This window comes from Mus caroli, unplaced genomic scaffold (assembly GCF_978045245.1).
Source record: "Mus caroli unplaced genomic scaffold, Mus_caroli_1 scaffold_9, whole genome shotgun sequence".
Lineage (NCBI taxonomy): Eukaryota > Metazoa > Chordata > Mammalia > Rodentia > Muridae > Mus > Mus caroli.
In genome coordinates, this window is record NW_028227264.1 from 86566574 (window position 1) to 86592160 (window position 25587).

At 42.4% G+C, this 25587-nt stretch overlaps 1 protein-coding gene across 3 annotated transcripts in view; it reads left to right on the plus strand.

Annotated features, from left to right (window-relative positions):
• Positions 1-25587, plus strand: part of CUNH12orf42 (chromosome unknown C12orf42 homolog) — a 156950-nt gene that overhangs the window by 56733 nt on the left and 74630 nt on the right. For 2 of the 3 annotated variants that reach the window (XM_021174791.2, XM_021174795.2), the window contains exons 3-4: positions 334-402; positions 10569-10766. In XM_021174791.2, coding sequence (XP_021030450.1) covers positions 334-402; positions 10569-10766 — 267 coding nt within the window. The remainder of the gene's footprint in view (positions 1-333; positions 403-10568; positions 10767-25587) is intronic. The other variant, XM_021174793.3, reaches the window with a different exon arrangement.

The window sequence follows — 25587 nt, forward strand, 5'->3', positions numbered from 1 at the left end:
ATACCGATTTAACTCTATCCTGTTAAACCTCAAGAGGCATTTATTACCATATAATACACCAGCATCAAAATTTTAAATTCATTCATGATGTCTTGTTTGTCTTTTAATTTTTTTTAACTTCCTACATTTGACTTCATCTCGACTCTTAACAGTGGCAACTACATTTAGAGTTTGCCATAGTTTCCATGGTACTAGGCTAGTGCTCTGGGCATTATCAGAGACTCAGTGTAAACAGCCAATGTTAGAGTGGGTTAACTTCTGGGCTACTTATAGCTCATCTCTCAGTGATGAAACGTGTGATGCTAAATAAATGCCTTGTCTCTTCTCTTCCAGAAGTCCTTTTGCTATATTCCCATTGTGAGCAGTGTGACCCTGTGGGAGAGAGGCTCACCTAATACAAGTGTGAGTAAGCAGAATTCTATTGCCTAAGACTGCATCTGTACTGTCCTCTCTTTGTGTTCCAAAGCTCAACACGACATTTAGTCCTTCATACTTTGGAAATTACAACTGTAAAATATTTGTGTCTTAAATTCCCAACTAAGAAGGATGTTATATTTCCTATAGACCCTTGAATCTGTCTGAGAATCGTGCGATCTCTGTGTTCTTTGAGGATATAGATATGTGCACCAAGGAAAGACTTATTTGATTCGCAAGGACAGAAATGTGTGCTAGGTGCCTTTTCACTCCTTGTTATGTGTCACAACATAGAGGGTCTAGCATGATAATTTTTGTCTTACAATATATAAAAGTAAGTAGTTTCATACAGAAAAACCTGAACACTGAAGAATGTTAATATTCTGTGTGGCCTCTTATCAGGCTGCTCTTTATTCCTTGGTTGCAAATAGCCCACTCATGGAAGGCCTTGAATGCCTGTCCCTGTGATGTGAATTTGTGGTTCTCTAAGTGACTACAATATGTGCCCAGAGATGGTGACCATCACTGGAGGGCCAGCCCCATTGTCATGGAGCCATGGTAGCATCCCAGATTCAGATCTATACAAAGTTTGTTTTCAAGAGCAGGACTGGAAAAAAAGAAGGAACCTTTTGTACTGAACATGTCTCTATGTCCTTATTTGCCATGAAGGGGATCCCAATGTCTCCTAAAGAGGGTCCTGGTGTCCAGGAATACTGATGGAGCCACTAGGTCCCAGGTAGACGAAGGGGTTTGGGCAGGGGTGATTCTAAGATAGTTTATCTTCTAATCTTCCATTTACAAAATAGTCACTTCAGGCTAGTTAGAGCTACAGGGTGAGACCCTGTCACAGACAAACAGACAGCCCACCCAGCAACAACCAGATCACCAACCAATAGGACAAAGAATATTTTGAAGAAGAAAAACAAAGTCAAACACCAGCAAAAGTTTGTGACTGGGTTTGCCCTAAGTAGGTTTCAGTGACTGGAAATAGAACTGCAGTAAGCAACCAGAGTTATCAACTCACGTTCTACGAGTAAAGAAAAAGGCCAGCATAGAGAAGATGAAAACGTGGCCTACTTAAAACATACAAACAAAAACCGTGACCCGATTTTCTGCTGAATCTTTCTGCAGTGGAGCAGGGGGTGGGGGTGGGGGGCTGAGTCTAAATAAGGCATCTGCAGTGCTCGGTTTCTGTAGTTAGTTGTTTTTCCACTAGGACTTAAGCCATTGGCCTCCTAATAATCCATTCAGCTAATGGAGTATGTGACTCACAGGTGTAGGGAAGGGGAAGGAGGGGAGATGAATAGAACTTCTTTATTGAGGCCATTCCATTAGTGTACCAAGACCCCTGGAAGGCAAAATTCCTAAAGGTGGACCACGAGTCTTTCCACTTGGAGAGGCATGGTACACAGTATAGTCGTGTGTCCCTCAAGCCTGCCAACAACTGACTCCTCCTTCTCTCTCTGGCTTTCAGTGAGTGTGTATGGGGGTAGTGGAGTCCTGTCTGAGGCCAGGGTCTTCGTGTTTCCTGGGTTCTCTTTCAGCTGTGCCCACTCCTTCTTTCTGTTCTTTTTTTCTTCCATCTGGGTGTGGTTTTGTGCTTTGGAGGAATCACAGAGACAGGAATAAAACTCTAAAGATGTCTCTTAAAAAAAACCACTTATGTTGTCATAGTTGATATCATATACTATATTCTAACTACTGAGTGCTTTATTCCCTATTATATATCTTATTTGGGGTATTCTGTACCCTATATCAAATATTGTATAGCATGTAGCATATATTAAACAACATATATCAAATATGGGGCACTATCATATTACCTGTGGATACCCTCTGTCTGATTCCTGCATCTGAATGCAGACACTTCAGTAGCATGCTTTTTATATTGTGTTGGTTGACCACCAAGAAAATGGTCAAATGGCTGTTATAAAGTCAGCAGTAAATAAAAAGAAAACTTTGCATTGTTGGAAATTCGTGTCAGGAGTCAGAACAGATATCAATGTGTATTTTCTATTAGAACATGATAAGAACCCCCCCCATTTTTCTTTTCTTTTTTTTTTTAAAGGCTGTACCTATGCCAATAAGCACACAACTCTTTTTTTTTTTCATTTTTATTTATTTATTATACGTAAGTACACTGTAGCTGTCTTCAGACACTCCAGAAGAGGGCGCCAGATCTCGTTTCGGATGGTTGTGAGCCACCATGTGGTTGCTGGGATTTGAACTCTGGACCTTTGGAAGAGCAGTCGGGTGCTCTTACCCACTGAGCCATCTCCCCAGCCCTCCATTTTTCAATTAAAATTCAAAAATTCCTATTGTTCCCAAAGAGCCTGCCAAGAAGGTCTGTAACTGTGGCTGAACTGTATAAAAACACTTAATGCCAGAAATTGTTATGAAGAGAAAGAGAAAAATATGTAGCTCATCCTTACTTAAAAAGGAAACAAATTATAGACCATTAAAATTTATAAAATATATTAAATAGAGTGCTAGCAAATTCAAATTTGGCCATCTATAAAATAAAAATACAACATAACTAATTAGGATTAATTCTAATGATGAAAGAATAGTTTAATATAAAAAATAAAATTTCAAACTACATATAAACAACAAAACAAATGAACTAAAAATTTCCCGTTCCTATGGACACTTTCTAGTTTAACACTAATTCATAGGAGAAAAACTTGTTTAGAAAACCGGAAATAAAAGAAATTTTTTTATTTCAAAAGTTTTTCATACAAACATTTTGATATATACATGTATTTTGATTGTATTTTCCTCCCCAACTCCCCCATTTCCATTTCTTCTCTACCTCCATACAAACCCAACTTCATCTTCCCTTACTCTCCTATGCCTCTCAAAAAACCAACCCCTCTCAAAAAAAAAAAAAAAAAAAAAAAAAAAAAAAAAAACAACCCAGGAAAATGAAAGGAAGAGAACACACATCCACACACTCACACACCACCGCCACCAGCAAGAACAATAGCAACAACAACTACCCCACAAAAAACCCGTAGAGTCCATTTTATGTTGGTCAATTACTCCTGGGCAGGAAGCCTGCTCTGGAGTATGGTTGATTTACCCAGTGACATTGCATTGGAGGAAACATTTCTTTCCCAGCAGATAGCTTCTTGGTTAGGGGTCCACTTGTGTCCACTTCCCTTCTTGGTGCTAGGATTTAGTCTGCGTGTGAACCTGTGCAGGGCCTGTGCTGTGCCTTCACAGTCTCTCTGGGTCCTATGTGTATCAGCCCTGTTGTGTCTGGAAGATACAGTTTCCTTGGAGTCATCCACCACCTTATAAAGCTGTAGAGAACCCGGAACCTTTGTCTAGTGCAGAATCACTCCGGAGAACATTTAACAATGTAACACAGTGCAGCTGCAAACCGCTGTGACTCAGTAGTCCTCAACCAGCATATGAAATTAAAGTTGGCAAAGATGGATGGAAGCTGACTTCCTGAGGCGTGGTTTTTGTGAAGGGTCACTAAAAAGACACAAGTGTCCATCCGCAGGAGAACGGCTTAATTCAGTGTGGAATATTTAAATAATGGAATGTTAACAGCTGGTTTGAAGCAACAAGTGGAAGCCATTCCTACACCATGTCAAGAGGGGGAGGAAGAGAAGTGTCCTACTGTAGCACAGAAGGAGACTGTTGACTTTGCGGTTTTCAGTGTCTCTCTGTGCCAGAATATAAACTCCATGAGGGAAGGCCAAGTGCACCTTACTTTCCATGTATCCCCAGTTCTGGCACGCAGTAAACACTCGGCATTTACTGAGTAAGTATGTGGGTGAGCAGGGCACTTTCCACATGATGGAAATGCTCTAAAGAGCATCAGCCCAGTCACTGCTTTTCCATCACCCCATGGCCGAGCTTCTGGAGCAAACTTGCTTTGACCTGGAAGTCCCCGCATCTGCCCTGTGTGGCTGAATGAAGTCAGAGAAACAAGTGTGTGTTGTTTTATATGATAACTGTGTCCATGGAGGGATACATTTATACACTTTAGTATTTTCTTTCCAGTTTAAAGATATCTGAGACACAGAAAACAGAAACAGATGGTGGTAAAAATACATTCTGGGTCAGAACTGGATTGAAGGACTTAGTGAGTTTCCACAACCACAAAAGCATCATATTCCGCTCAAGTCACCAGCAGGGTTCAGTTTCACTAACAGTTAAGTTCAAAGATTTAACTGTTATCCTGGCCCCAAAGCCATCCATGAACAACTTGTTTAAGTGAACAACTTAAACATGTATGAAATATTGGAAGGATAGCTGTTTTATTTACTATTGAAAATAAATAAGTTTGAAAAAATGTTCTGTAATCTTAAGAAAATGATGTGGAACTGGAAGAGATGGCTCAGTGGTTGAGAGCACTTCCTGTTCCTCCAAAGGACAGGGGTTCAGTTCCCAGCACCCACATTTTAGCGGACACTGTCTCTAACTCCTGCTTTTGAGATTTCAGCGCCCTCTTCTGGCCACCAAAGGCACTGCATGTAAACGGTGAGCAGATACACAAGCAGATTTTAAAAAAGAAATGTTTTATGTAAGAGTTATTGTTAATGGTGACTGTGAAGTTGTAGTTTTATTAGTCTCCTTTACTAAATTCCAAATATTGCAGCAAGTCTCTTGACAGCCTATCTGATGCCATCATTCTATTACCCTCTGAAGAGGGGGAGGAAGAGAAGTGGACTGAAGCACAGATGACTGTTGACTTAGCGGTTTTCCTCAACTGATCAATTCAACGAGTATTTGTTCAGTGTCTCTCTGTGCCAGAATATAAACTCCATGAGGAAGGCCAAGTGCACCTTACTTTCGATGTATCCCCAGTTCCGGCACGCAGTAAACACTAGGCATTTACCGAGTAATTATGTGAGTGAGCAGACACTTTCCACATGATGGAAATGCTCTAAAGAGCATCAGCCCAGCCACTGCTTTTCCATCACCCCATGGCCGAGCTCCTGGAGCAAACTTGCTTCGACCTGGAAGCTCCCGCATCTGCACTGTGCACACCTCTGCCTCAGCCACAAATTCTTTCTCTCCCTAGTCTTGGCTCTCAGGCTGGATGGGACTTGCTCGGTTAGAATTTGGAACCAGCCTTGGTTGTTGGTCCTTCCTGGGGCCTGGCTATCAGGAGGGGAACTCTCTAGGCACCTCCTAGGGAGCTGTCCACAGCACCACTCTCCAGGGCTTGCATTGCCTTTCAACACTGGAGACTTTCCCAACAGCGTAGCACCGGGACAGTATTAGTATTCATGGGAAAACATATTGGTTTCTGGAATGTGTGTTTCCAAGTGGTTCCACATGTCAGATAATTGCCCAACCTATGACCAACATGAAATAGATACTTTTAAATTGTGTGACATTTAAGTCTTATAGACAAGCTGTGGGTTAGCAAGGTGAAGGTTCAGGAGAGGTGACTAGCAACAGTTAAGCACTGGGCAAACACACGCTTTTCCACAGCTGGTTTGTAAGTGGACATTGGAAAGTGAGCTGTGCTGTGGGTATTCTGAGGACTGTAAGGAATCACCTATTGAGCAGATCATGTGCTAGAGAGGAGAGCCACTTTCCCAGCAGATAGGCAGATGGGGAGTGTGAGGCACTTTAGCATCTTTTATAAGAAAGTAATTTGAGGAGCGGCAAGTCTTCCTCTCAGTGTGACCTGGTGCTAAGCTCATACTGTGTGTCTCCTGTGACCTCATAAAGGGATTAATTCCTACTGTGGCTGAGGTGGCCGGAGGACACCTTTATTAGATGTTAACGAGTGGTTCCGAAGATGTTTAGAAATACTGGGCTTTTCCGATATCTGATGTAAGAATAAAAAGAGAAAGGGAGAAAGACACCCGCACTTTGGTGAAATGGTTAATAATGAGCTTAGGCAAAAGCTGGCAAATCTGTCATACAGAAACAATGTGGGGGCTGGGGGAGGTCCTGCTAGTGATGCCCCCTTCTCCTCTGTCCAGGATGGTAGCATATAGAGCTGAGACGTATTACTTGCCTGAAGAGCAAACATTCTGCCAGTTGTGCCATGGCAGAGACTGCAAACTCGAGTGCCTGGCCCCGAGCAGCAGGACCGGAAGATGTGACATCCCACGGTGGAGAAAGTGGAGGGAGCAGGCAGCAGGAGACCACTGTTGTTAGAGCTTCGGGATCAGTATTGCTTTTGGTTTCTGTACTGGCTGGTTTTTTGTGTCAATTTGACTCAGGCTGGAGTTATCACAGAGAAAGGAGCTTCAGTTGGGGAAGTGCCTCCATGAGATCCAGCTGTGGGGCATTTTCTCAATTTGTGATCAAGTGAGGAGGCCCCTTGTGGGTGGGACCATCCCTGGGCTGGTAGTCTTAGGTTCTATAAGAAGCAAGCTGAGGAGGCCAGGGGAAGCAAGCCAGTAAGTAACATCCCTCCATGGCCTCTGCATCAGCTCCTGCTTCCTGACCTTTTTGAGTTCCAGTCCTGACTTCCTGTGGTGATAAACAGCAGTGTGGAAGTGTAAGCTGAATAAATCCTTTCCTTCCCAACTTGCTTCTTGGTCATGATGTTTGTACAGGAATAGAAACCCTGAATAAGACAGTTTCACACACACACACACACACACACACACACACACACACACACACATGCGCGCGCTTAAATGGATTTGTAAGGTGTTTTAAAAATCTTATGATAAGCAAGGTTGTTGTTGTTGTTGTTTGAGACAGGGTTTCTCTGTATAGTCCTGGCTGTCCTGGAACTCACTCTGTAGACCAGGTTGGCCTCGAACTCAGAAATTTGCCTGCCTCTGCCTCCCAAGTGCTGGGATTAAAGGTGTGTGCCACCATGTCTGGCTTTTTTTTTTTTTTTTTTTTTTGGATGATGAGCGAGTTTTATGGAGTAGAATATATACCAGGCATTCCTTTAGGTGTAGGGCAACAAACAAAACAAAGGATTCTCATTTCACGGAGCCTTCAATCCAGTATGGAAATTGGGAAATAAAGAATTGTACTAAGTAGCAGAGAGGAAAAGCAGGAGAAAAGAATAAGATCTCTTACCAGTTGGCAGCTTATTAGATAGGGTTCCCGTTTGAACAAGGGGCTGTGGACATGACTCAGCTGGTAACGCTCTTGCTCTGCACAAGCCTGAGAATCTGCACTTAGCTCTCTAGTGGGCACATAAAAAGCTGGGCGCCGTGGTCTACACCTGCCATCCCAGCGCCGGGAAGGACGGTAGAGGCAGGAGGCGCTCCTTGGTCTTGTTGACCATCCAGCCAAGCTAAATTACTGAGCTATAGGATCAGTTGGAGGTCGTATCTCTGAACATGATGTAGAGAGCAATGGAGGGAGCCACTCAGTAGTCTTCCACAGACACATGCCTACATGTGAGCAAATGCAGCCCCATACACAGAAAAGACTGAAGGAAACATACGGAGCAGGTCACAGCATTATAGGGAGAGCCAGGAAATCAGAGCCAGGGTGGGATTCTGGGAGAAAAGCTCTAACAGCAGTGATCTCATGCTGCCTGCTCCCAACACTTCCTCCACGTGGGCTATCTCAGCTTCTGGCGATCTCAGCTTCCAGTCCTGCTGCTCTGCCAGGTACTTGGGTTTGCAGTCTCTGCCATAGTACAGAAGGCAGAAACATACAAGGAACTTCCTATGTTTTCTCATGTGTAATTGGTTTTGTAAGTCGGTCTGCTAATGCCAATGTCTGGGCATGGGCCCTAGTCACTGCATAGATCTCATTTAAGATTCTGTGCTAAACATATCACAGAAATACAACAAATACAACAGACTTAAGGGTTGTGTCATCCATCAAGGAGCAATCTGAACACAAATAAAACAACTTCATTTTAATCCCTTTACATGAAAGTAGTAAAATATGAATAAATTTAGCTAAAGGAATGAAATGTTGGAACTTTGGAAAGTATCTACCAATGCCACTTCGGGAACAGCCTAAACAAATGGGAAGCCTCACATGTTCATGGATCAAGAGGTTAAACAAGGCTTATACGACATTATCCAAAGTGGCCTATAAATTCAATGCATATCTATCAAAATATGGATGGGGATTTTTTTCCCCTCCCAAACCTTAAAATTCACATGAATTTCAAGAGATCCCTAAAAATCAAAACAACCTTGAGGGCAAAATGGAAACTTTAGAGACATTTCATGAAGTTTTATTGATTTCAAACTGAATCTGAAGGCACTATAATCAAAATAGAGTGGCATTGGCTTATAAGCAGACCTAAAACAAGGGACTAGCACTGACCCCGACCTAAACACAGGCGGCGGATGGATTTTCAAAAGGGGTGTTAAGACTCACTGAGGGGAAAGGAGAGTGTTTTAAATAAGTTGTTTTAGGCAAACTGGATACGTAGCTACAATAAAATGAAACTATACTTTTATCAGATACAAAACCCAACTCAAAATAGAAGACTTAAACATAACAGCCAAATATACGAAGCTTCTGGAAAGGAAGGAAATGCTCACGACCTTATGCTGGCTTCTCAAACATGAGGTCACGCAAACGGCCATGGAGGGAGTATGGGATGCTTCCAGTTCTCCTGGTCTTGACTTTTGGGAGAGAAAGATCCATTTCTTCTACTTTTGTTTGGCTTCTTCCCTGGGAGGGGAGACCCTACATCTTCAAATAGAGAACAGAATCATGTGTGGTAGAGCTGACAACATAACAATTAGCACACAGTCGAGTCTCAGTCCACACTTCTTGGTTTAGAAGAGGAAACCTGCAGCAGTTTTCTCTGCCTGGCTTGTCTCCAACCCAAACCTTGTCTAACTCAGTGATGGGAAGAGGAGCCTGGTCCTCCCTGGGCTCAGCTTCCTTTCCCCACAAGTCTGTCTCAGGAGTCCTCATACCCTGCTCTAGCAAGAGAGACTTAGAGTAGATGAAATAATCCCTCTGGCATGGTCGAGTTTCCAGATGAAGAGCCAGCCTGCCTCTATCTTTGGCTTAAAAGCCATCTTATAGTAAAGACAAACTGAGTTCATTCCGGATAATGATTAAACCTCTGTTTCTCAAGGATTGGGCTATGCCCCACCTGCAAGCTTAACTACCAATGGTTCTGTGTTGCCGGTTCCAGGAATGGCAAGCATGGCTTTGTTTCAGAAAGTTGTTTACAACTATCTCACAGCCCTACTTGTGTTTCAAAAGGTTATCTGACCACTTATGACTACCTTGTTATGGCTATGACTACCTTGTTATGTCCACCTTGCAACTACGTCTCTGATTCAAGAGGTCATCAGGACTAACTTGTTCATTCTGCTCCTGTAACTGTGCCTATTTCCCCACTAAATCCTTCATTTGCAACCCCACTTACCCTTGAGCTATAAAAGCCTTGTCTTTCTCATATTCAATGCTGAGTTCTTGAATCCCTCCTTAGGGGGAGGCAGCCTGTGTACATGAGTAAAAAAGATGGCTTTAATTAATCTCTTGCTGTAATTAATCTGGCTATGATAATCCGAGTTGTTGGTCTTTCTCCTTCCATCTTTTGGATTAACCTCACAGAACTGCTAACTTCTCTCCTCTGGACCAGGGGCTAGATCTGGCCCTAGGGATGGAAGCCTAGACTCTGCAGACTAGATTGATTCTTGATTCTTGTTTATTTTCAAGGAGTGATTGTGCATGCAAACACGTGTGTGAGGGCATCTGTCAGGCACCCCAGTTTGCATTCAGCTTATCGATGGTCTGGGATGGGTCCAGATTTTCCTTCTTCATGCAGAGCAGGAGAGGGTAAAAGAGGAAATTAATGTTGCATCTCTTTTGCTCAGGATAGTCCAGGTTACCCATAGTTCCATAATGATGACTGATACGATGGCCCTCTTTACCTGAAGTGTTTCTGAATTACCCAAGAAATATATGTGGCCCCCACATCCTTCTCAACTTAATAGGAAGATGACACCGAGTATCAACTGTGGTTGCACTTTTTGCATCTCTGCTTGAGACGTGGGAACACATTTGGGCTCTGACTGAAGGGTAGGACTATGGTTCAACAGGGTCCTTCGGTGTGACTTCTTGGAGGTAGAAGATGTAAAGTTTCCATGAGGAAATTTTCTTAATAATTGAGGTTCTGATGGCTGGGATGCTGGCCTGGTCTTCAGGACATCTTACCATGTGTGTAGGACCCGGAGTCAACACTCGATGGTCCAAGTGGGTATTCAATCTTCTTTCAGAAAAAAAGAAGATTTTTCTTCCCGCAAAAGCCGCAGCAGCAGAAACAACAGACGGAGTGCTGTTTCAGTCTGCTTCACGAGTCTTTTCAGCCATCCAGCCTGCACTGCAGGGGCTACGCTTTGGGTCCTGCTAGTTCCCGGCATCACAGACTGTTCTGCAATGACTTCGTGACTGGAAATCAAAGGCTCAAGTTACAGGTGACTTAGGAAGGCTACTATTGGCTGATGTCTTGGAGTACTTAATTAAATCTAGAAGCCTCCTTTCCCCACATGGACATGATGCTGATCAGAATACTTTAAAGCTTACAGAGTTGGGAGGAGAGGGATGAGTTTATATCAGTAGCCAGAGACAGTCTAGGGTCCAGGCTTTACAGATATCCAAAGGCCGATTCTCTGTACTATGGAGTTCTTTCTTTATTCTTAGTTACTGAGCAGTGGTATACTGAGATCGCTGGCACCTGTGTTCCAGTGGCCCTGGCTCTCGAGGATGGAAACTGAATAAGTAGTTGAGAATGTTGATTATAAAAACAGACTCAGCCGGGCAGTGGTGGCACATGCCTTTAATCCCAGCACTTGGGAAGCAGAGGCAGGTGGATTTCTGAGTTCAAGGCCAGCCTGGTCTACACAGAGAAACCCTGTCTCGAAACAACAACAACAGCCCAATAACAAACACACAAACAAACGAACAAACTAACCAGACTCGGAGACTAGACAGACCGAGTTCAAATGTTGTCCTTAACCAGTTTCTTCCTGGTGACTTTGGGAGAGATTATCTTAAGTCTGTATGCTTCCTCATCTGCAAAAACTTTGTCATGGAAAGATCAATTTCACAAGGGGCAGTGTGGAGCTCCGGTGAGTAAGATGTGACTCCAGCCATGTGCTCCCAAGGATGGCAGAGGCTGGCATTCCCTTATTTCATTAATACCTTCTTTATTTGGCTTCCGTGTTGTGGGGCTCGTCCCTTTTGGCCCCCATGATTGGAACATTGCTGTCTTTTGTTGTTTGCTTGGGAAGTAGCTAAGTCAGTCCTTCTGATAGTCTCTCCACATGGATCAGCAAACACTGTTTATTTTTTTTAATAGCATACAGATGGCCTGTAAGGCAAGATTAGCTTTTCTCTCAAATTGATTGATATATTGACTGGGGAAGGGTCTTGCTGAGAAACCCAGGTTTGCGTAGAACTTGTGTTTATTCTCTTGCTTCCTGAGTGCTAGGATTAAAAGTGTACACCACCATGCCTGCCTCAAAGTTTCCATTCAAAGAAGAAACGGAGATAAATTACACTCAGCCAAATTTCATAGTAACATTTTTTTGAAAAGATTTTTAATCTTGTTAGGCAAGTGAAATTTAGAACTTGAGTAAACAAACATTGATCATTCTTATACAACCAGGCGAGGATTGTCTAATAGAGGAGATGACACAGGACAATTTATTATAACAATTTAAAGGCTTTATTGCACATTAGATGGATGGATGGGTGAGCGCTGGTCTACCTGAGTAGCTTTTATTTGCCACGAATGGGTTACTTATAAAACAGGAGTGAGCACATCTCACGGAAGGATATATTTGGATCCACCACTCATCAGAAGTATAATGATTGTTTAACAATATTATGAAGGGCTGATGATGAGATGCAGGTGTTTAAACACACAGCGCCAATAGATTTGACACGGCATTCAGTTCAGGCGTATACATTTTAAAGGCTCTATTCACCCAGGGGGACAATAAAATGCCACACAATGGTAAGAGTGTTTGCTAAAAACATGAAGTGACTGGTTAATTTTTTTCAAATGGGCTATTATATTCAGCACTAACTGTTTCTTAACTTACTAGTCTTCATCTGTTATATATTTGGCAATGGAAAAAAAATCTATCAGCTATGTGGGGAAGCCTACCTCTCTGGAGCTCTTGGACCGTCTCTGAGGGTCGAGTGATGCTCCTTGTTTAGTTCGAAGTGAGTTGATCGCAAAGTGATGACCTGCTGCTTTGATAAGCATTTTTGGAGAAGATGCGGCCGAACCACTCGGTTCCTAGAAGAGGAAACTGAGGCTGGAATTTCTCAATTTACTCCAAGGACACTTGAACTTGTGGCGTCCCCTGAGGTTTTTTATTTTTTATTTTTATTTTTTAATTAGGATCTTCCCACTCTGGCATGCTGCCACCTGGCAAATGAAGGGCTTTATAGGAACTTCTGAGCACACAGGTTACACAGGTCTAGTTACCAGGCCTCACCAGCAAGGTTCTGTGTCGTTCAACCTAATTGGCTAGAACTGCCCATCTTTCAGCTCGGATTGGCTAGTGCGTTCTTTAGCATATCCATGCGTGTTAATACATCTTTGATTTACCTGGTACCAGTCGAGAAGGAGAGAAGAAGCCTATGTCTGCTAAATATGTTGTGTATTTTACATGCACATACCTTTATATAAATTATCAGCCTTATATTATACTCTAGACAACAATAGGCAACACCATGCAAAATTAAATATCTTTAAAGGGAAAATGTTGAAGATTTGTGCACCAGAAGCTTGCTATGGTGCCTGGAATACAGATCACTTAAATCACATAGAGCGAAGAATGAATGAATGAATGAAGGCTATGATTTAACATTGATCTAAGTCATTTTCAAAGTCCTGCTATTAGTTGCACTTTTGTATTTTCTAGGGTCAGGAATGCATTCACTTCCTTTGGCCATCACTCAGCATTGTCACCGACTGTATAATGAACACATTTACCTATGACAATATTTAAATTTCCCAGTGTTTTAGCATGTATACACATAGCTGTTACCATGGGATTTTGTTTTTAAGATTTGTTTTGTGTGTATGTGTATGTGTGTCTGTGCTTGTGTGTGTGTGCGTGTTTGTATGTGTTTCTGTCTGCCTGCCTGCCTTGCCTACCTCTCTGTCTGTCTGTCTGTCCTGGATGTAGGTGACCGTGGAGGCCAGAAGAGGGCAGTGAATCCCTTGGAGCAGGACTTACTGACCTTCATGAACTGCCCATGTGGATGCTAGGAACTGAACTCAGGTCCTCTGGAAGAACTGCAAGAGTTCTTAACCCCTGAGCCATCTCTCCAGCACAGCCCATCTTAGGTTATTTTTATTTTTAAGACCAGAAATGATGTTCTTGTAAAATGAATTGTTGATGTTATCACTGGAAGGTTAAAACAGCTAACGTGCCTTGATAGAGTGCTATGTGCTATGACCAGAGTACTCCCAAAGCCTGCTGCCCAGATCCAGGTCTTTCACACCGTGACTTTCAAATACTTCTGGGGTTTTCCTCTGTTTGTGAAATGTTCATGGCACTCAGATGCTTACATGGATGTTGATTTTAGCTCAGTGGCGATCTCTCATAGTGCTCTGGGGCCAGGTCTCATCACAGATAGGGCTTCATTTTATTCCATATAGTTTCTCAAGCATGCTTTCCTCGTGTTACAGGAGGGGAAAGTTGAATTCTAAAGCAGTTAAGCAGAGACATCCTCTTCATAGATTGAACATCCTCTCCATAGACATCCTTGGTTGTAGTTTACAGCCATACCTCAGTTATATGATCCCTTATTCATTGATCTACACAATTAAAAATATGTATGTGCATATAAAGTATGTATATATTTATATATTATTATGCTAATTATATTTTTAAATTAAAATAAATAAGTATATAGATATATTCATGCACATTAGTAATAATATAAGGTTGAGCCCACGAGATAAAAATTAACATTTATCAAGCAAATATCTATAGTTTTTACATGTAAAGAGATAACTGCATCAAGATTTATTTGGTGAAGCATTCTTTTTGGCTGTAAAAAAGTCAGAAACAACTTCCACACTTGTCAGTGAGGATCACTCTTACTACTGTATAATCCTGCATGCCTTTAATGAGTCAGGATGCTATGACCACGTGGGTGCATCTGTACGGAGAGGCAAGCTGTAGAGTATCAGAGTGTAGTGTAGCATTGTGTATCACAGTGTGATCACAGTGATGTGCAGGTGTGTATTCATAACGTTGATCTTTCTCTCTCTCTCTCTTTCTTTCTTTCTTTCTTTCTTTCTTTCTTTCTTTCTTTCTTTCTTTCTTTCTTCCTTCCTTCCTTCCTTCCTTCCTTCCTTCCTTTCCTTCTTTCTTTCCTTCTTTCTTTCTTTCTTTCTTTCTTTCTTTCTTTCTTTCTTTCTTTCTTTCTTCCTTTCTTTCTGTTTTTTTGTTGTTGCTGTTTTGTTTTGGTTTTGGTTTTTTGAGACAGGGTTCCTCTGTGTAGCCCTAGCTGTCCTGGAACTCACTCTGTAGACCAGGCTGGCCTTGAACTCTGAAATCTGCCTGTCTTTACCTCCCAAGTGCTGGGATTAAAAGTATGTGCCACCACTGCCTGGCTAATGTTGATCTTTCTAGTGGCCTCTGAAGAATGATATGCTCTCTTGCTTGGAGGTTCTAGCCACACTTGCCTCTTTCTTAGGTTAATTAAGTGATGGATACAGAAAAGAACTAAAAGAATTCTAGAAGGTTTAGTGGCTTTGGAATGGGCAGGATTTACTAATGTGTAGGCAAGATGGGAAGAATTGTGTGTGTGTGAGTGGTGTGTGTGTGTGCATACTAGAACTAGAAGAATTTTAGGGATATAGATCTTTTGGAAGGATAGGGATGGTGGTGTGGGGGAGGGGCACAAGAACAGACTCTAGGAAGGAAAGTGAACGATGTAGAGTGTCAGGAAGCCCAGTGCGCTTTGTGTGAGGTGACACTTGTTGCGTGACTTCAGTAAAACCTTGAATTGCTTCCTAGCTGGCTTTTGAAAGTAAGCTTAATTTTGAGTGGGGCATCCTTACTCTTTAGGGTCATGCAGAAGCAGCTCTATCTGGTTCTGCTACATCTACAGAAAAGAGTGCATGCATTATTTTAATACATAAACACCAGAACCCACAAGAGCACCTAGGAATACTTTCACTTTTAATCATCTCAAGGGTGGTAAAATCTGCACCCTGTAAAGTATGGTTTAAGATTTTAGAGTGAACTGTTACCACTTTTATAATTAAGAAATGAAATTATATATCTCTATATATCTATCTATATATATATATCTTATATACTTGAATAATATAGTTTGTATTTCTCAAAAGTTGAATGGCAACATTCCTCTAAGGTGGAATTGCTGTGTGATATAGTAGTTACATGGTCTTGCTAGAAAGGCTTAAATACATATACTTTTGTAGACACCTGCTTCTGGGGCCTAATTTACATCACCATAGTAGCATGGAAGGGTCTTGGCAGGGAAATAGTACACTGGCCACAGGGAGAGTCTAGCCATGTGCTGGGGCAGCTTATTTCATCTCCATAGCTCTTGGGAGAGCGTCAGAGAAGAACCCCTGTCTTTGGCTTGCAGCCTAGGCGTCAGGGCCTCTTTGATGTCTAGAAGTTCTAACCTGAGACAGTGTTAAAGGTTATGAAGCAGATACCTACATGATGCTTGGGTCTGGAAGATAGCTACTGTGACCATCCACTGGAGACTGCTTCCCGGTGGGAAATGCCCTCCTCACATGGGAAGGAGTTGGTGTAGGACTCAAGTTGAACAAGACAGGCAAACAAATAAAACAAAAATCAAACCATACTGGAAAATGGTTTTGGAGCTAAGCTGCCAAGGTGTAACAGGTTTTTTGTTTTTCCATCAATTTCAATTCACGAGCGATCAAAATACCAGATTGGCTGGGAATACTGACTTAGAGCTGTGGCGAAAAAATGAGCTTTTCATCCTGACTGTCAGAGTGATGGCCTTCCCGGACAAGCTGAGTTTGAGATCCAGATCTCCTGGGAGCATGGGGACGACAGGGACGATAGGGACGACAGGCACTTTTCCTGATCAACCTACTTAGGGCAAAATGAAGATGGGAACCACTTGCTGTCATAGAAGAGACAGAGTGGGGAGAGTTTTGAGTCAAAGGTGCGTAGGTACCTGTTTCACTGCATTCTCCAGTCAGATGGCTCTCTGCTGTGTGGGGAGCAGGGGTGGTGTGCAGGCAGGCTTCCTTTGCAGGACAAAACTGGAAGAGCATGTTTTTCAAAGAAAGCAAATGCCTTTTTAGGGGAGAACAGGAGGTTTGATATGGAAGTTGGTGCCTTCAAATGATGTCCTTTCATTATATCATTCAGAAGAGCACAGGCTAGCCCACCTCTTGAAATGAAGTCAGTTGGCTTATACACTTCCCTTCTACCAAGGTCACCCTCATCATGGGAAGCCCTGAACTCTTTAAAAAGAGACTCTTCTACACAAAGACAGAAGTGACTCATCAACTTGAATTTTGTTCAGCATATCAACGATTTGCAGAATTCAAGGGAAACCAATTCTACCAAAGAGAAGGACCAAGAGAATCCAACAGAGAGAATGCCAATGGTGAACACTGACAGCATTCAGAAACCCGGAGAAAAACCTCACTCTAAGAAGACATCTAATTAGTACCCTGGGGGATTCTGAAGAAGGCAGGGGCTAAGAACAGCTGTGTCCTTTAAAAAGAGGCAATCAGCGAGCAGAGGGAGCTCACAGAATCAAATATGTGATTGTTGGAAGCAAAAAAATTTCATAGACAATTGAAGGAAAATTGTAGAAAATCTGCTAAAGTGGAAAGCAAAATGACAAAAAGATGAAAAAAAATACATGCAAGAGAGAAGTCACCTGGGATGAGCAGAAAAGCAGAACACGGCAAATGTGACCTAAGAGAGCAACAGGGTGAATTGGATTTGAAAGAGCGATGCTCTGAGGCAAGATGGCAGACAAGAAAAATTAGGAAGATGCAGGAAGATAACCCATTCTCTCACCTTGGAGCCTGATTATCTCTCACCAGAAAAAAAGGCAAGAATTCTTGCCTGATTGACAACACTGGCACCGAAGGTCGCCTTCAAAGAACCATTGCTCCATTTTTATAGTTTTAAATGTGTTTTGATGATTTATTTCATTTGTTCACTTATTTGTGTGGATGCATGGGTCTATGAATGTGCATGCACATGCATGTTCTGTGCTCACATATGGAGGCCAGAAGAGGCAGCGAGTGTCCCTTTGTCACTCTCTCTATGTCTTTGAGGCAGGTTCTCTCCTTGAACCTGGTTCTTGGTGTTTTCCCAGAGAAGCTGGAAGTCAGAAAGGCCCAGCAGTCCTCTTGATCCCTCCCGACTTGGAGTTGGGGATACAGGGTCTGTGGGACTCTGGCTTGCCATGTGGGCATCGGGATCCTAACTCTGGACCCTCTTGGTATTGCAGAGCCACCTCTCCAGCTCCTTGCACAGAGATCATTTAAATTACATTAAGTTAAAATGGCTCATACTTAAAGTGTAAGCAAATATTGTCTTACCACTCACTAAATTTTTCTGGAAATCTTATAAATTAAACTACAAACTTCTCATTTTTATTAGAGACATCTTTTCTCCATGTTTAATTATTGGAGCCCAGGGTTCTACTCTCTCAGTATGATCCTAACTGGTACCCCTGAGAAACCATGACATAGTTTCATTTGACTCCCTCAGCAGCCCTTTGAAATTCAACTTTACAAGTCACCCAAATCGGCATGTAGGCAGTTGTAAAAAACAACTGAGCACAAATAGCTCTTGAGAAAGCCACGTCCACACTGCTATGGTAAAGCCGCATCCACACTGCCTAGGCTTATCCTTTCCCCGAGTACTGCTCTTTCTGTTAATTCTCGTGCTTGAATCTCTTAAGACATCTTCCCAACAAACTCAATCGCTGCTGCTTTGGTAGCAGAGATGACTTTCTGTAGCACAGTCAATAATCCTGGCTTTCCTTGAGAAGAGCTCCTCAGATGACTACAGAAGGCAGTGTAGAGCTGTGCTTGTAGCCTCTGCCATTGCTGTGGACCCCTTCTTATGGACACATCTGTGAAGGCACACACTTGTGTGTGTGTGTGTGTGTGTGTGTGTGCCACTCACAGGCACAGAATCCTGTGCTTCTGTCACTGAGCTTTGAGTCTTTCCCTCCTTATTCTCATTCTCTTCATCCCAGGTGAAACCATGGGATCTATTTTGGATAATTCATTTTGTTTTGTTGTTGTTGTTGTTTTCTACATTACTTTAAAGACTGTCACCAGGCCTGTTGGCACAAGTCTGCAATCTCAGCTACTCATAGGTTGATGTAGGAATCTTCTGGGTTTTCTACATATGAGATCATATCACTAGTTCAGAGAGATTGCTTTACATTGTCCTTTCCAACATGTGTAGCTTCCATTACCTTTCTTCCTTAACTTACTTATGTTGGATGGGTCTTCTAATACTATGCTGAATAGATGCAAGAGCTTGTCTTGCTCCGAACTATGAGTCTTTTAATATGGAATATAATGTGACTTGTGGGGATATCAAAAAGGGTTTTTATTATGTAAGTCGGTTTCTTCCTATTCCTAGCTTTCTTGAGTGTTCATTATCATGGAAATTCATTGAATCATTAGATACATTAGTTTGGTTTCTACTGCGATAATCATGTTAAACTTATTAATATATTGCATCCGTTTCCCCCCAACATTGAACCATCCTTGAATTCTAAGCATAGATTCTACTTGGTCATGATACACGATTATTCTTATGTACTATTGAATTAAGTTTCCCAGATCTTCATTGTTGGATTTTCAAGCCTCTATTCGTTGGGGGATACTGGTCTGAAATTTTCTTGTGGCATCTAAGTCTGACTTTGGTAGTAGAGTGATACTGCTAACTCACCTTGTCTTATTCAGAGTTGACATTCTATTAGCAGAGGTTTTGTGTGTGTCTGTGTGTGTGTGTCTGTGTGTGTCTGTGTGTGTGTGTCTCTCTCTGTGTGTCTGTGTGTGTGTGTGTGTCTGTGTCTCTGTGTGTGTGTCTTTCTGTGTGTGTGTGTGTGTGTGTCTGTGTGTGTGTGTTTACATGTGGAGGCTAGAGAACATCCCTATTGGTTTCATTCCTTACTTTGCTTTTGCTTTCGGTTGAGATTTAGTCCCTCACTAGCGTGGAGTTTGCCAGCTAGGCGAAGATGGCTGTCTAGCTCCACTTCCCCGTGTCTGGGTTGGACATGTTCAGCAATTTCACATGGCTCCTTGGAGGTGAACTCAAGGACTTCATGCCTGTAAGGCAAGCTCTTCACCCTCTGAGTCATATCATCACTGCGCTGTGGAACCTGGGGCTCTCCCTTCAATGTGGATGGTTTCTCTCAATCCTTGATAGCTACTCTTAGGTGGGATTGCTGTCTCTGTAAAAATGGACACAGTATACTTTATTTCATAGAATGTGTAGCATGTATCCAATGAATGACGTAACCCCTAGTTCAGTGTGGTAAAGACCACCATCTACTTATGAGGTATTTATGTTTCCTCATCAGTATACATCTTATTAGGACGGAAGCCAGAGCAGAAAGGCTAAGGTAGTTATGGTTCTCAACTTGTGGATTGCAACCCCTTTGGTGGTTCTGGGTCAAATGACCTCTTCACAGAGTTCCATGTCAGATACCCTGAATATCAGATACTTACATCATGATTTATAACAGTAGCAAAAACTACAGTTATGAAGTAGCAACTAAAATAAGCATAGGGCTGGGGTCAACACAACACGAGGAACTGTATTAAAGTCGCCGTGTTAGGAAGCTTGAGGACCATTGGGATAAGGCCGAGGATTCTGGGATATGAAGCAGTGTCTTTGTGCTCCCTATGCAGATTTGTGCCTGAGAATGTCAGCTATTTCATCCACTGCTATTGCTGCTTCATCATCTCCATAAACTCAATCCTCACGAATCTCTAGGGGCCTGGTTGTCTTACATAGTTTCCACTTCCCAAGAAGACAGTTTACCAACAAATGTGAATGTAATCAGAAGTGGGTGAAATGGCCACATATAGCTTAGACCACAGTCTCCTGTTCTAGCTGTCTCAAGTAAGTATGAAGGAAACATTGATTTTAAAAAATACTTAACTGAAAGTAGATTCTTCTCTCATACAGTTCATCCCAACCACAGTCGCCCCTCCCCCCACTCCTCCCAGCTTCCCCCACCTTCCCTTTCCCCCAGATGTACTTCCCCTCTATATCTTCTTCAGGAAAGAGCAGGCCTCCAAGATATGGCAAAAAGGGATACTATAAGATAATATCAGGCAAGGCAAGAGCCCTCACACCCTGGACAAGGCAACCCAACAGGAGGAAAAGAGTCCCAAGACCAGACAGAGTCAGAGAAACATTGGCCCCGCTGTTAGGAATCCCACAAAACACCCAGCTAACAGCCATAACATACATGCAAAGAACCTGGTTTACACCCTTGCATGCCACTTCAGTTAGAGGGGATGGAGAACAACTCTCACCCAATCAGTTAAGCAGGGCTCACAGGGTCTCACAGAGACTGGAGCAGAATTATTATTTTTGCTACTTTTAAGGTGAGAAAACAGAGGCAAAGAAAAGAAAACTCAGGCAGTTTGCTCTTGGCAGAGCCAGGATTCACCTTGTGTTGTGGTTATGACAGACAATGAATCTCTAAACTGAGAATACATATTTATTTGTTTTTGTTTTTGTTTTTTTTTTTGAGACGGGGTTTCTCTGTGTAGCCCTGGCTGTCCTGGAAATCACTCTGTAGACCAGGCTGGCCTCGAACTCAAAAATCTGCCTGCTTCTGCCTCCCAAGTGCTTGGATTAAAGGCATGCGCCACCACAGCCCAGCTGAGAATACATATTTATAAATGTTGTTGTTGTTGGATTTTGATATTGTCTGGCCTTTCTTTAAATCAAGTCATCTACATCTCTAAAGTTCAGGAAATTATTTTTGGTCTTTACAAAAAATTAATTTCCTCATCTATTGTTAACTCAGGGGTGCCTACCTCTGTGAATCATCCATGGCACTTGATACTTCTTGAAGGGTTTTCAGACCCATGTTTTGCCCCAGGAACCATGGGAAGGAGGCAGGGAACTCAGGACACTGTTCTACCTGGCTTGTGCTCAGGGGGAGAGTGTGGTGACCTGCTGATGCTCACATCTGGACCATTGTAACTCTGCTTCGGAGACCCAGCATCTTCCCTTTGCTTCAGGATGTTGTCTGGGTGAATGTCACCACCACACAGGCAGACTGAGAGGAGATCACACAGCATCAGTTCTGGGAACTGTGAATGGTTTCAGCTACCCATTAGCAAGGGAGAGATAAAGCTGCCTCTAATTATGACTGGCAATAAGATCAAGAACTCTATAAAATTTAGGGTGGCAGGGGCGAGCTGGCTTCTCCGTATCGTTTTTACCACATGTAAAGTGTAGTAGACATCATCCTGATTCTGCAAGGTTGCTATGAGGGGTTGAAATGTTTAGTGTGTTTATGATGATGCTCTCTATGTATAGAAAGCACTCAACAAAGGGTTGGTACTATTCCTGTTCCGTAGTGACAGGAGAGCAAAATATCTTGCTAGAAAATAGCTGAGGATGTCACACACCCCACTAAGGTGGTTGCGAACAAGACTTCCTGCATATGACCTTGAATCTTACATACTACATAACCCGATTTCATACGTCTTCACCCTTAGATTTGGCTTCCTGTGCCAAATTTCAAGCGCCTATTTTATGTCATTTTTCTGCTCTGCGTTTCTGCCCTCTCTTCTTGAGATGCATATTCAGAGGGCTTTGCACTCATCAGTGCATCCCGAGACACTGTGCTGTTTGTTAGAGCTTTCCTGCTCTCACTGTTTATACGCTCAACAGGAAACTTCACAGTCAGCAGTGGCCTAAGCCTGAGGAATAATGGCCTGTGGAAGAAATCGTCTTTACTCCAGCTTAACATCTGTGCAATGACCTGGTTAGGTAACTCCGAGTCCCCTTTCGGTACATTTCCTATTAAAATTCGGCCTCATCTGCATCTTGTCTGTCAGAAATAACTCTCACCGGAGGAAGTCAGGCAGAAAACCTGTTCAACTTCTTGTCCTTTAAGAAACGATACTTTGATTTTAGAGGTTCGACTTGGCTAGGTAATGAAATTATCATGGTGGAGCAAGGCATAGAAATAGTAAGGATGATAATTCTTCTTTGCCCATTGTATGCTTTTGCTATTCATAAATTTTAGGGCCTTAGATATTAGATACACTTACGTAAGGCCTCATGAACGGTAATTATCTTTTGGCCAAAGAAAAAGCCCAAACAAATGCTAAGCTGCATTATCGCTTGGCTTCTGACATGAGCTGATAATCAGATTTTCTTGCTTAAATCCATGGTGCTTGAACAATGCTTCCCACTGTCTGCGCTTCCCGATATTACCCTTAATTAGAAAGAACAGAAACACAAATCTGAATTATTTCAAAATCTGGTTTCCATGGTCAGTGGTTTGAAAGGCTTAACTTTATTATAAATAAACCTGGTTTTATTGGCTAATGAAATCTGAGATGTGAAGCCTGGGATGATGGGGGTGTAGTGCTCTGATGTTTACACATCCAAAGAGCCAATGTGGACAAAGTGTTTTAGAGTAAATCATTTCATACTTGAATTATGATTTCTTTGTTCAAGTACAACTACCATTCTTGAATCTTACCACCAAGGAGGATCTGGAAGGAACCGGAATTTATGCAGTATTGAAAAGCAACATTTTCAAGTTTATTTTTATCTCAACAGCTATCAAGAAGATCTTGGACCTAATATATATATATATATTTCACTTTGCTATTTTTTTCCTTCTGAATATTGAGGTGCATGGTTTATATAAGTGTGATGGTCTGCCTATGTATGCATATGCCTTCTCGGTGTTTGGATCTAAAATATTTACAATGGATGTTTGTGTGTGTGTGTGTGTGTGCATGTGTATATGTGTGTTTGTGTGTGTGTGTATGTGTATATGTGTGTTTGTGTGTGTGTGTGCAGTATAGAATAATGGATGGACTGGCATTTTGTTTATGGTCTCATAAAAAGCAGGCTAATAGGTGAGGAAAACTGACCCCATTTGGCAGACTAATAAATAATAAAGCAGAGATAGCAACTCTGCTCATCTGTAAGACAACAGGACACACTCCTAGGACCAACAGCACTTATAATGGCCTCAAACACTGTAAAGAGTTGTGGTCACACGTATCACAGATGTTCTTCCAGTTTCTCTGTGGATAGCAAGGACCCAGGTGTTTCTGTATACCTAAACTGAGGCCCAGATCTCTTTTCTTCTCCACTCTAATGTTTTTCAAAAGGACTTTTGCCCACTTTGCAATCCTTATCTTCTCCCTTTCAATGTTCATTGATTGATATTTTCTGTTCAACTCCTCCACTCCCTTACTGCCTCTGTGTTTGGTGCTTTATTCCCATAGAGATCATTCACAACAATAGGAACTGCCCTGTCGGATGCCCAGTGTCTAGCTGAGGATGCTGGAGCTCAGAGACGACCATGTATCCAGTGACTGTTGGAGGCAGAACTCCATTAGAGAATAACAGTCATTAGTCTCAGTCTCGAGATCTGAGCACTGTGTTATATGTTCCCTGCCAAGCTGTGTAGCTTCTTTCAAATCAGTCTTTTTAACCTTTGCAGCTCTCTATGGTTGGGGGTTCGAAGGCCTTCTCTTCCCAGTCACCCAGCCCAGGATGAATATTTCTGGGATCCAGGCTCATGTGATTTAAAGGGTCTATCATAGGGCCAGGTATTTGCCTTGAGTAGTCCTGGTGGGGTAAGAAACATAGCCTTTATCCCCATAGGGAATAGTACCAGTTGCCTATGGTCAGGAGATGGCTTTTGAAATAGTAGGCTGGAAGCGATACTATGGATCGCTTCCAGGAAACAGCCATCTACATTAGACGGTGAAGATGAGTGAGGGCTACCTTATCAGACATTTTAGAATTCCCACACTTACATGTCTCCTCCCCTCAAATGCCAAGGAATTAGTGGCAGGACGGAGACTTCTAATTGGCACACTGCAAACTGGTTATACATAGCTAGGATACTGATGTATTTAGCTTTCTCAGAGCCCCATGGAGCCTGGGCTAGCCTGGTCATGTCAGACAAGTTGCTCTTGGGTTTGCAGAGCCTCACTGGGTTAGATCAGTGTTTCAGAGTGCTTTATATATAGCTATCTTTCTGTACAGCCCTCAATAACAATTATGAAGGAAGTGGTAATGAACTTAGAGAGGAGTGTGTGTGAGAGAGAACACAGGAGGCGTGGGAGTGGGTGTAGAGGGAGTAGACATGGTGAAAACATATTTTATCTATATAGGAAATTCTCAAAATGAATACTTTTAAAGGGGAGAAAATAAAAGAAAAAATGAATGGGTAGCAAAAGCCTTTTGAGTTCCTGAGGGGAGACTTTCCCAAGCGATAGGCTGACATACAGAGAGGTGGGAAGTTCAGAGAAGCAGTTCAGAGAAAACCAAAGAAACCCATTCAAACATCACCCCAAAGACTCCACCCCCATGAGGAGGAAGAGGACAATATCCAAAACACGGAGCCATCTTTTACAAAGAAGAGACCATGTGAACAAGAGACTCACTGGAGAGGAACTGTGTGTAACCCACATGAGGGTGATCGGGAAGTTCCGAGAAAGCAGAAAGAAAAACTTAAAATGAGAAATGGAGGGGGTACAGAATGGAGGTAGGAAAGGGGAATGGGGGTAGGGAAGAGAGCAGATGCACACAGTGAGAGACTATGAGTTATTTTCACAAAACAAGAAAGAGAGAAAGGAAGGAAGGAAGGAAGGAAGGAAGGAAGGAAGGAAAGAAGGAAGGAAGGAAGGAAGGAAAGAAGGAAGGAAGGAAGGAAGGAAGGAAGGAAGGAAGGAAGGAAGGAAGGAAAGAGGAGGAGAAAAGAAAATGGAAGAAAAATGTTCCTAAAAACTGCAGAACAGGAATTTCCAGGTTGAAGGGAGTGATCAGAATGCCCAGGTAATGAAAGAAAAGCCACACTATGGCACTTTATTGTGAAACCTATTTCAATAGTGACAAAGGGATCTTAAACAGTTTTTTGTTTTGTTTTGTTTTGTTGAGATAAATGACAAATGATACAAACAAAACAAATGTCGCTTGGGCAGATCACAAAAGAACATAAATCAGGTGGCACCAGGCATCCTCAGCCCGAGATGCCAAATGT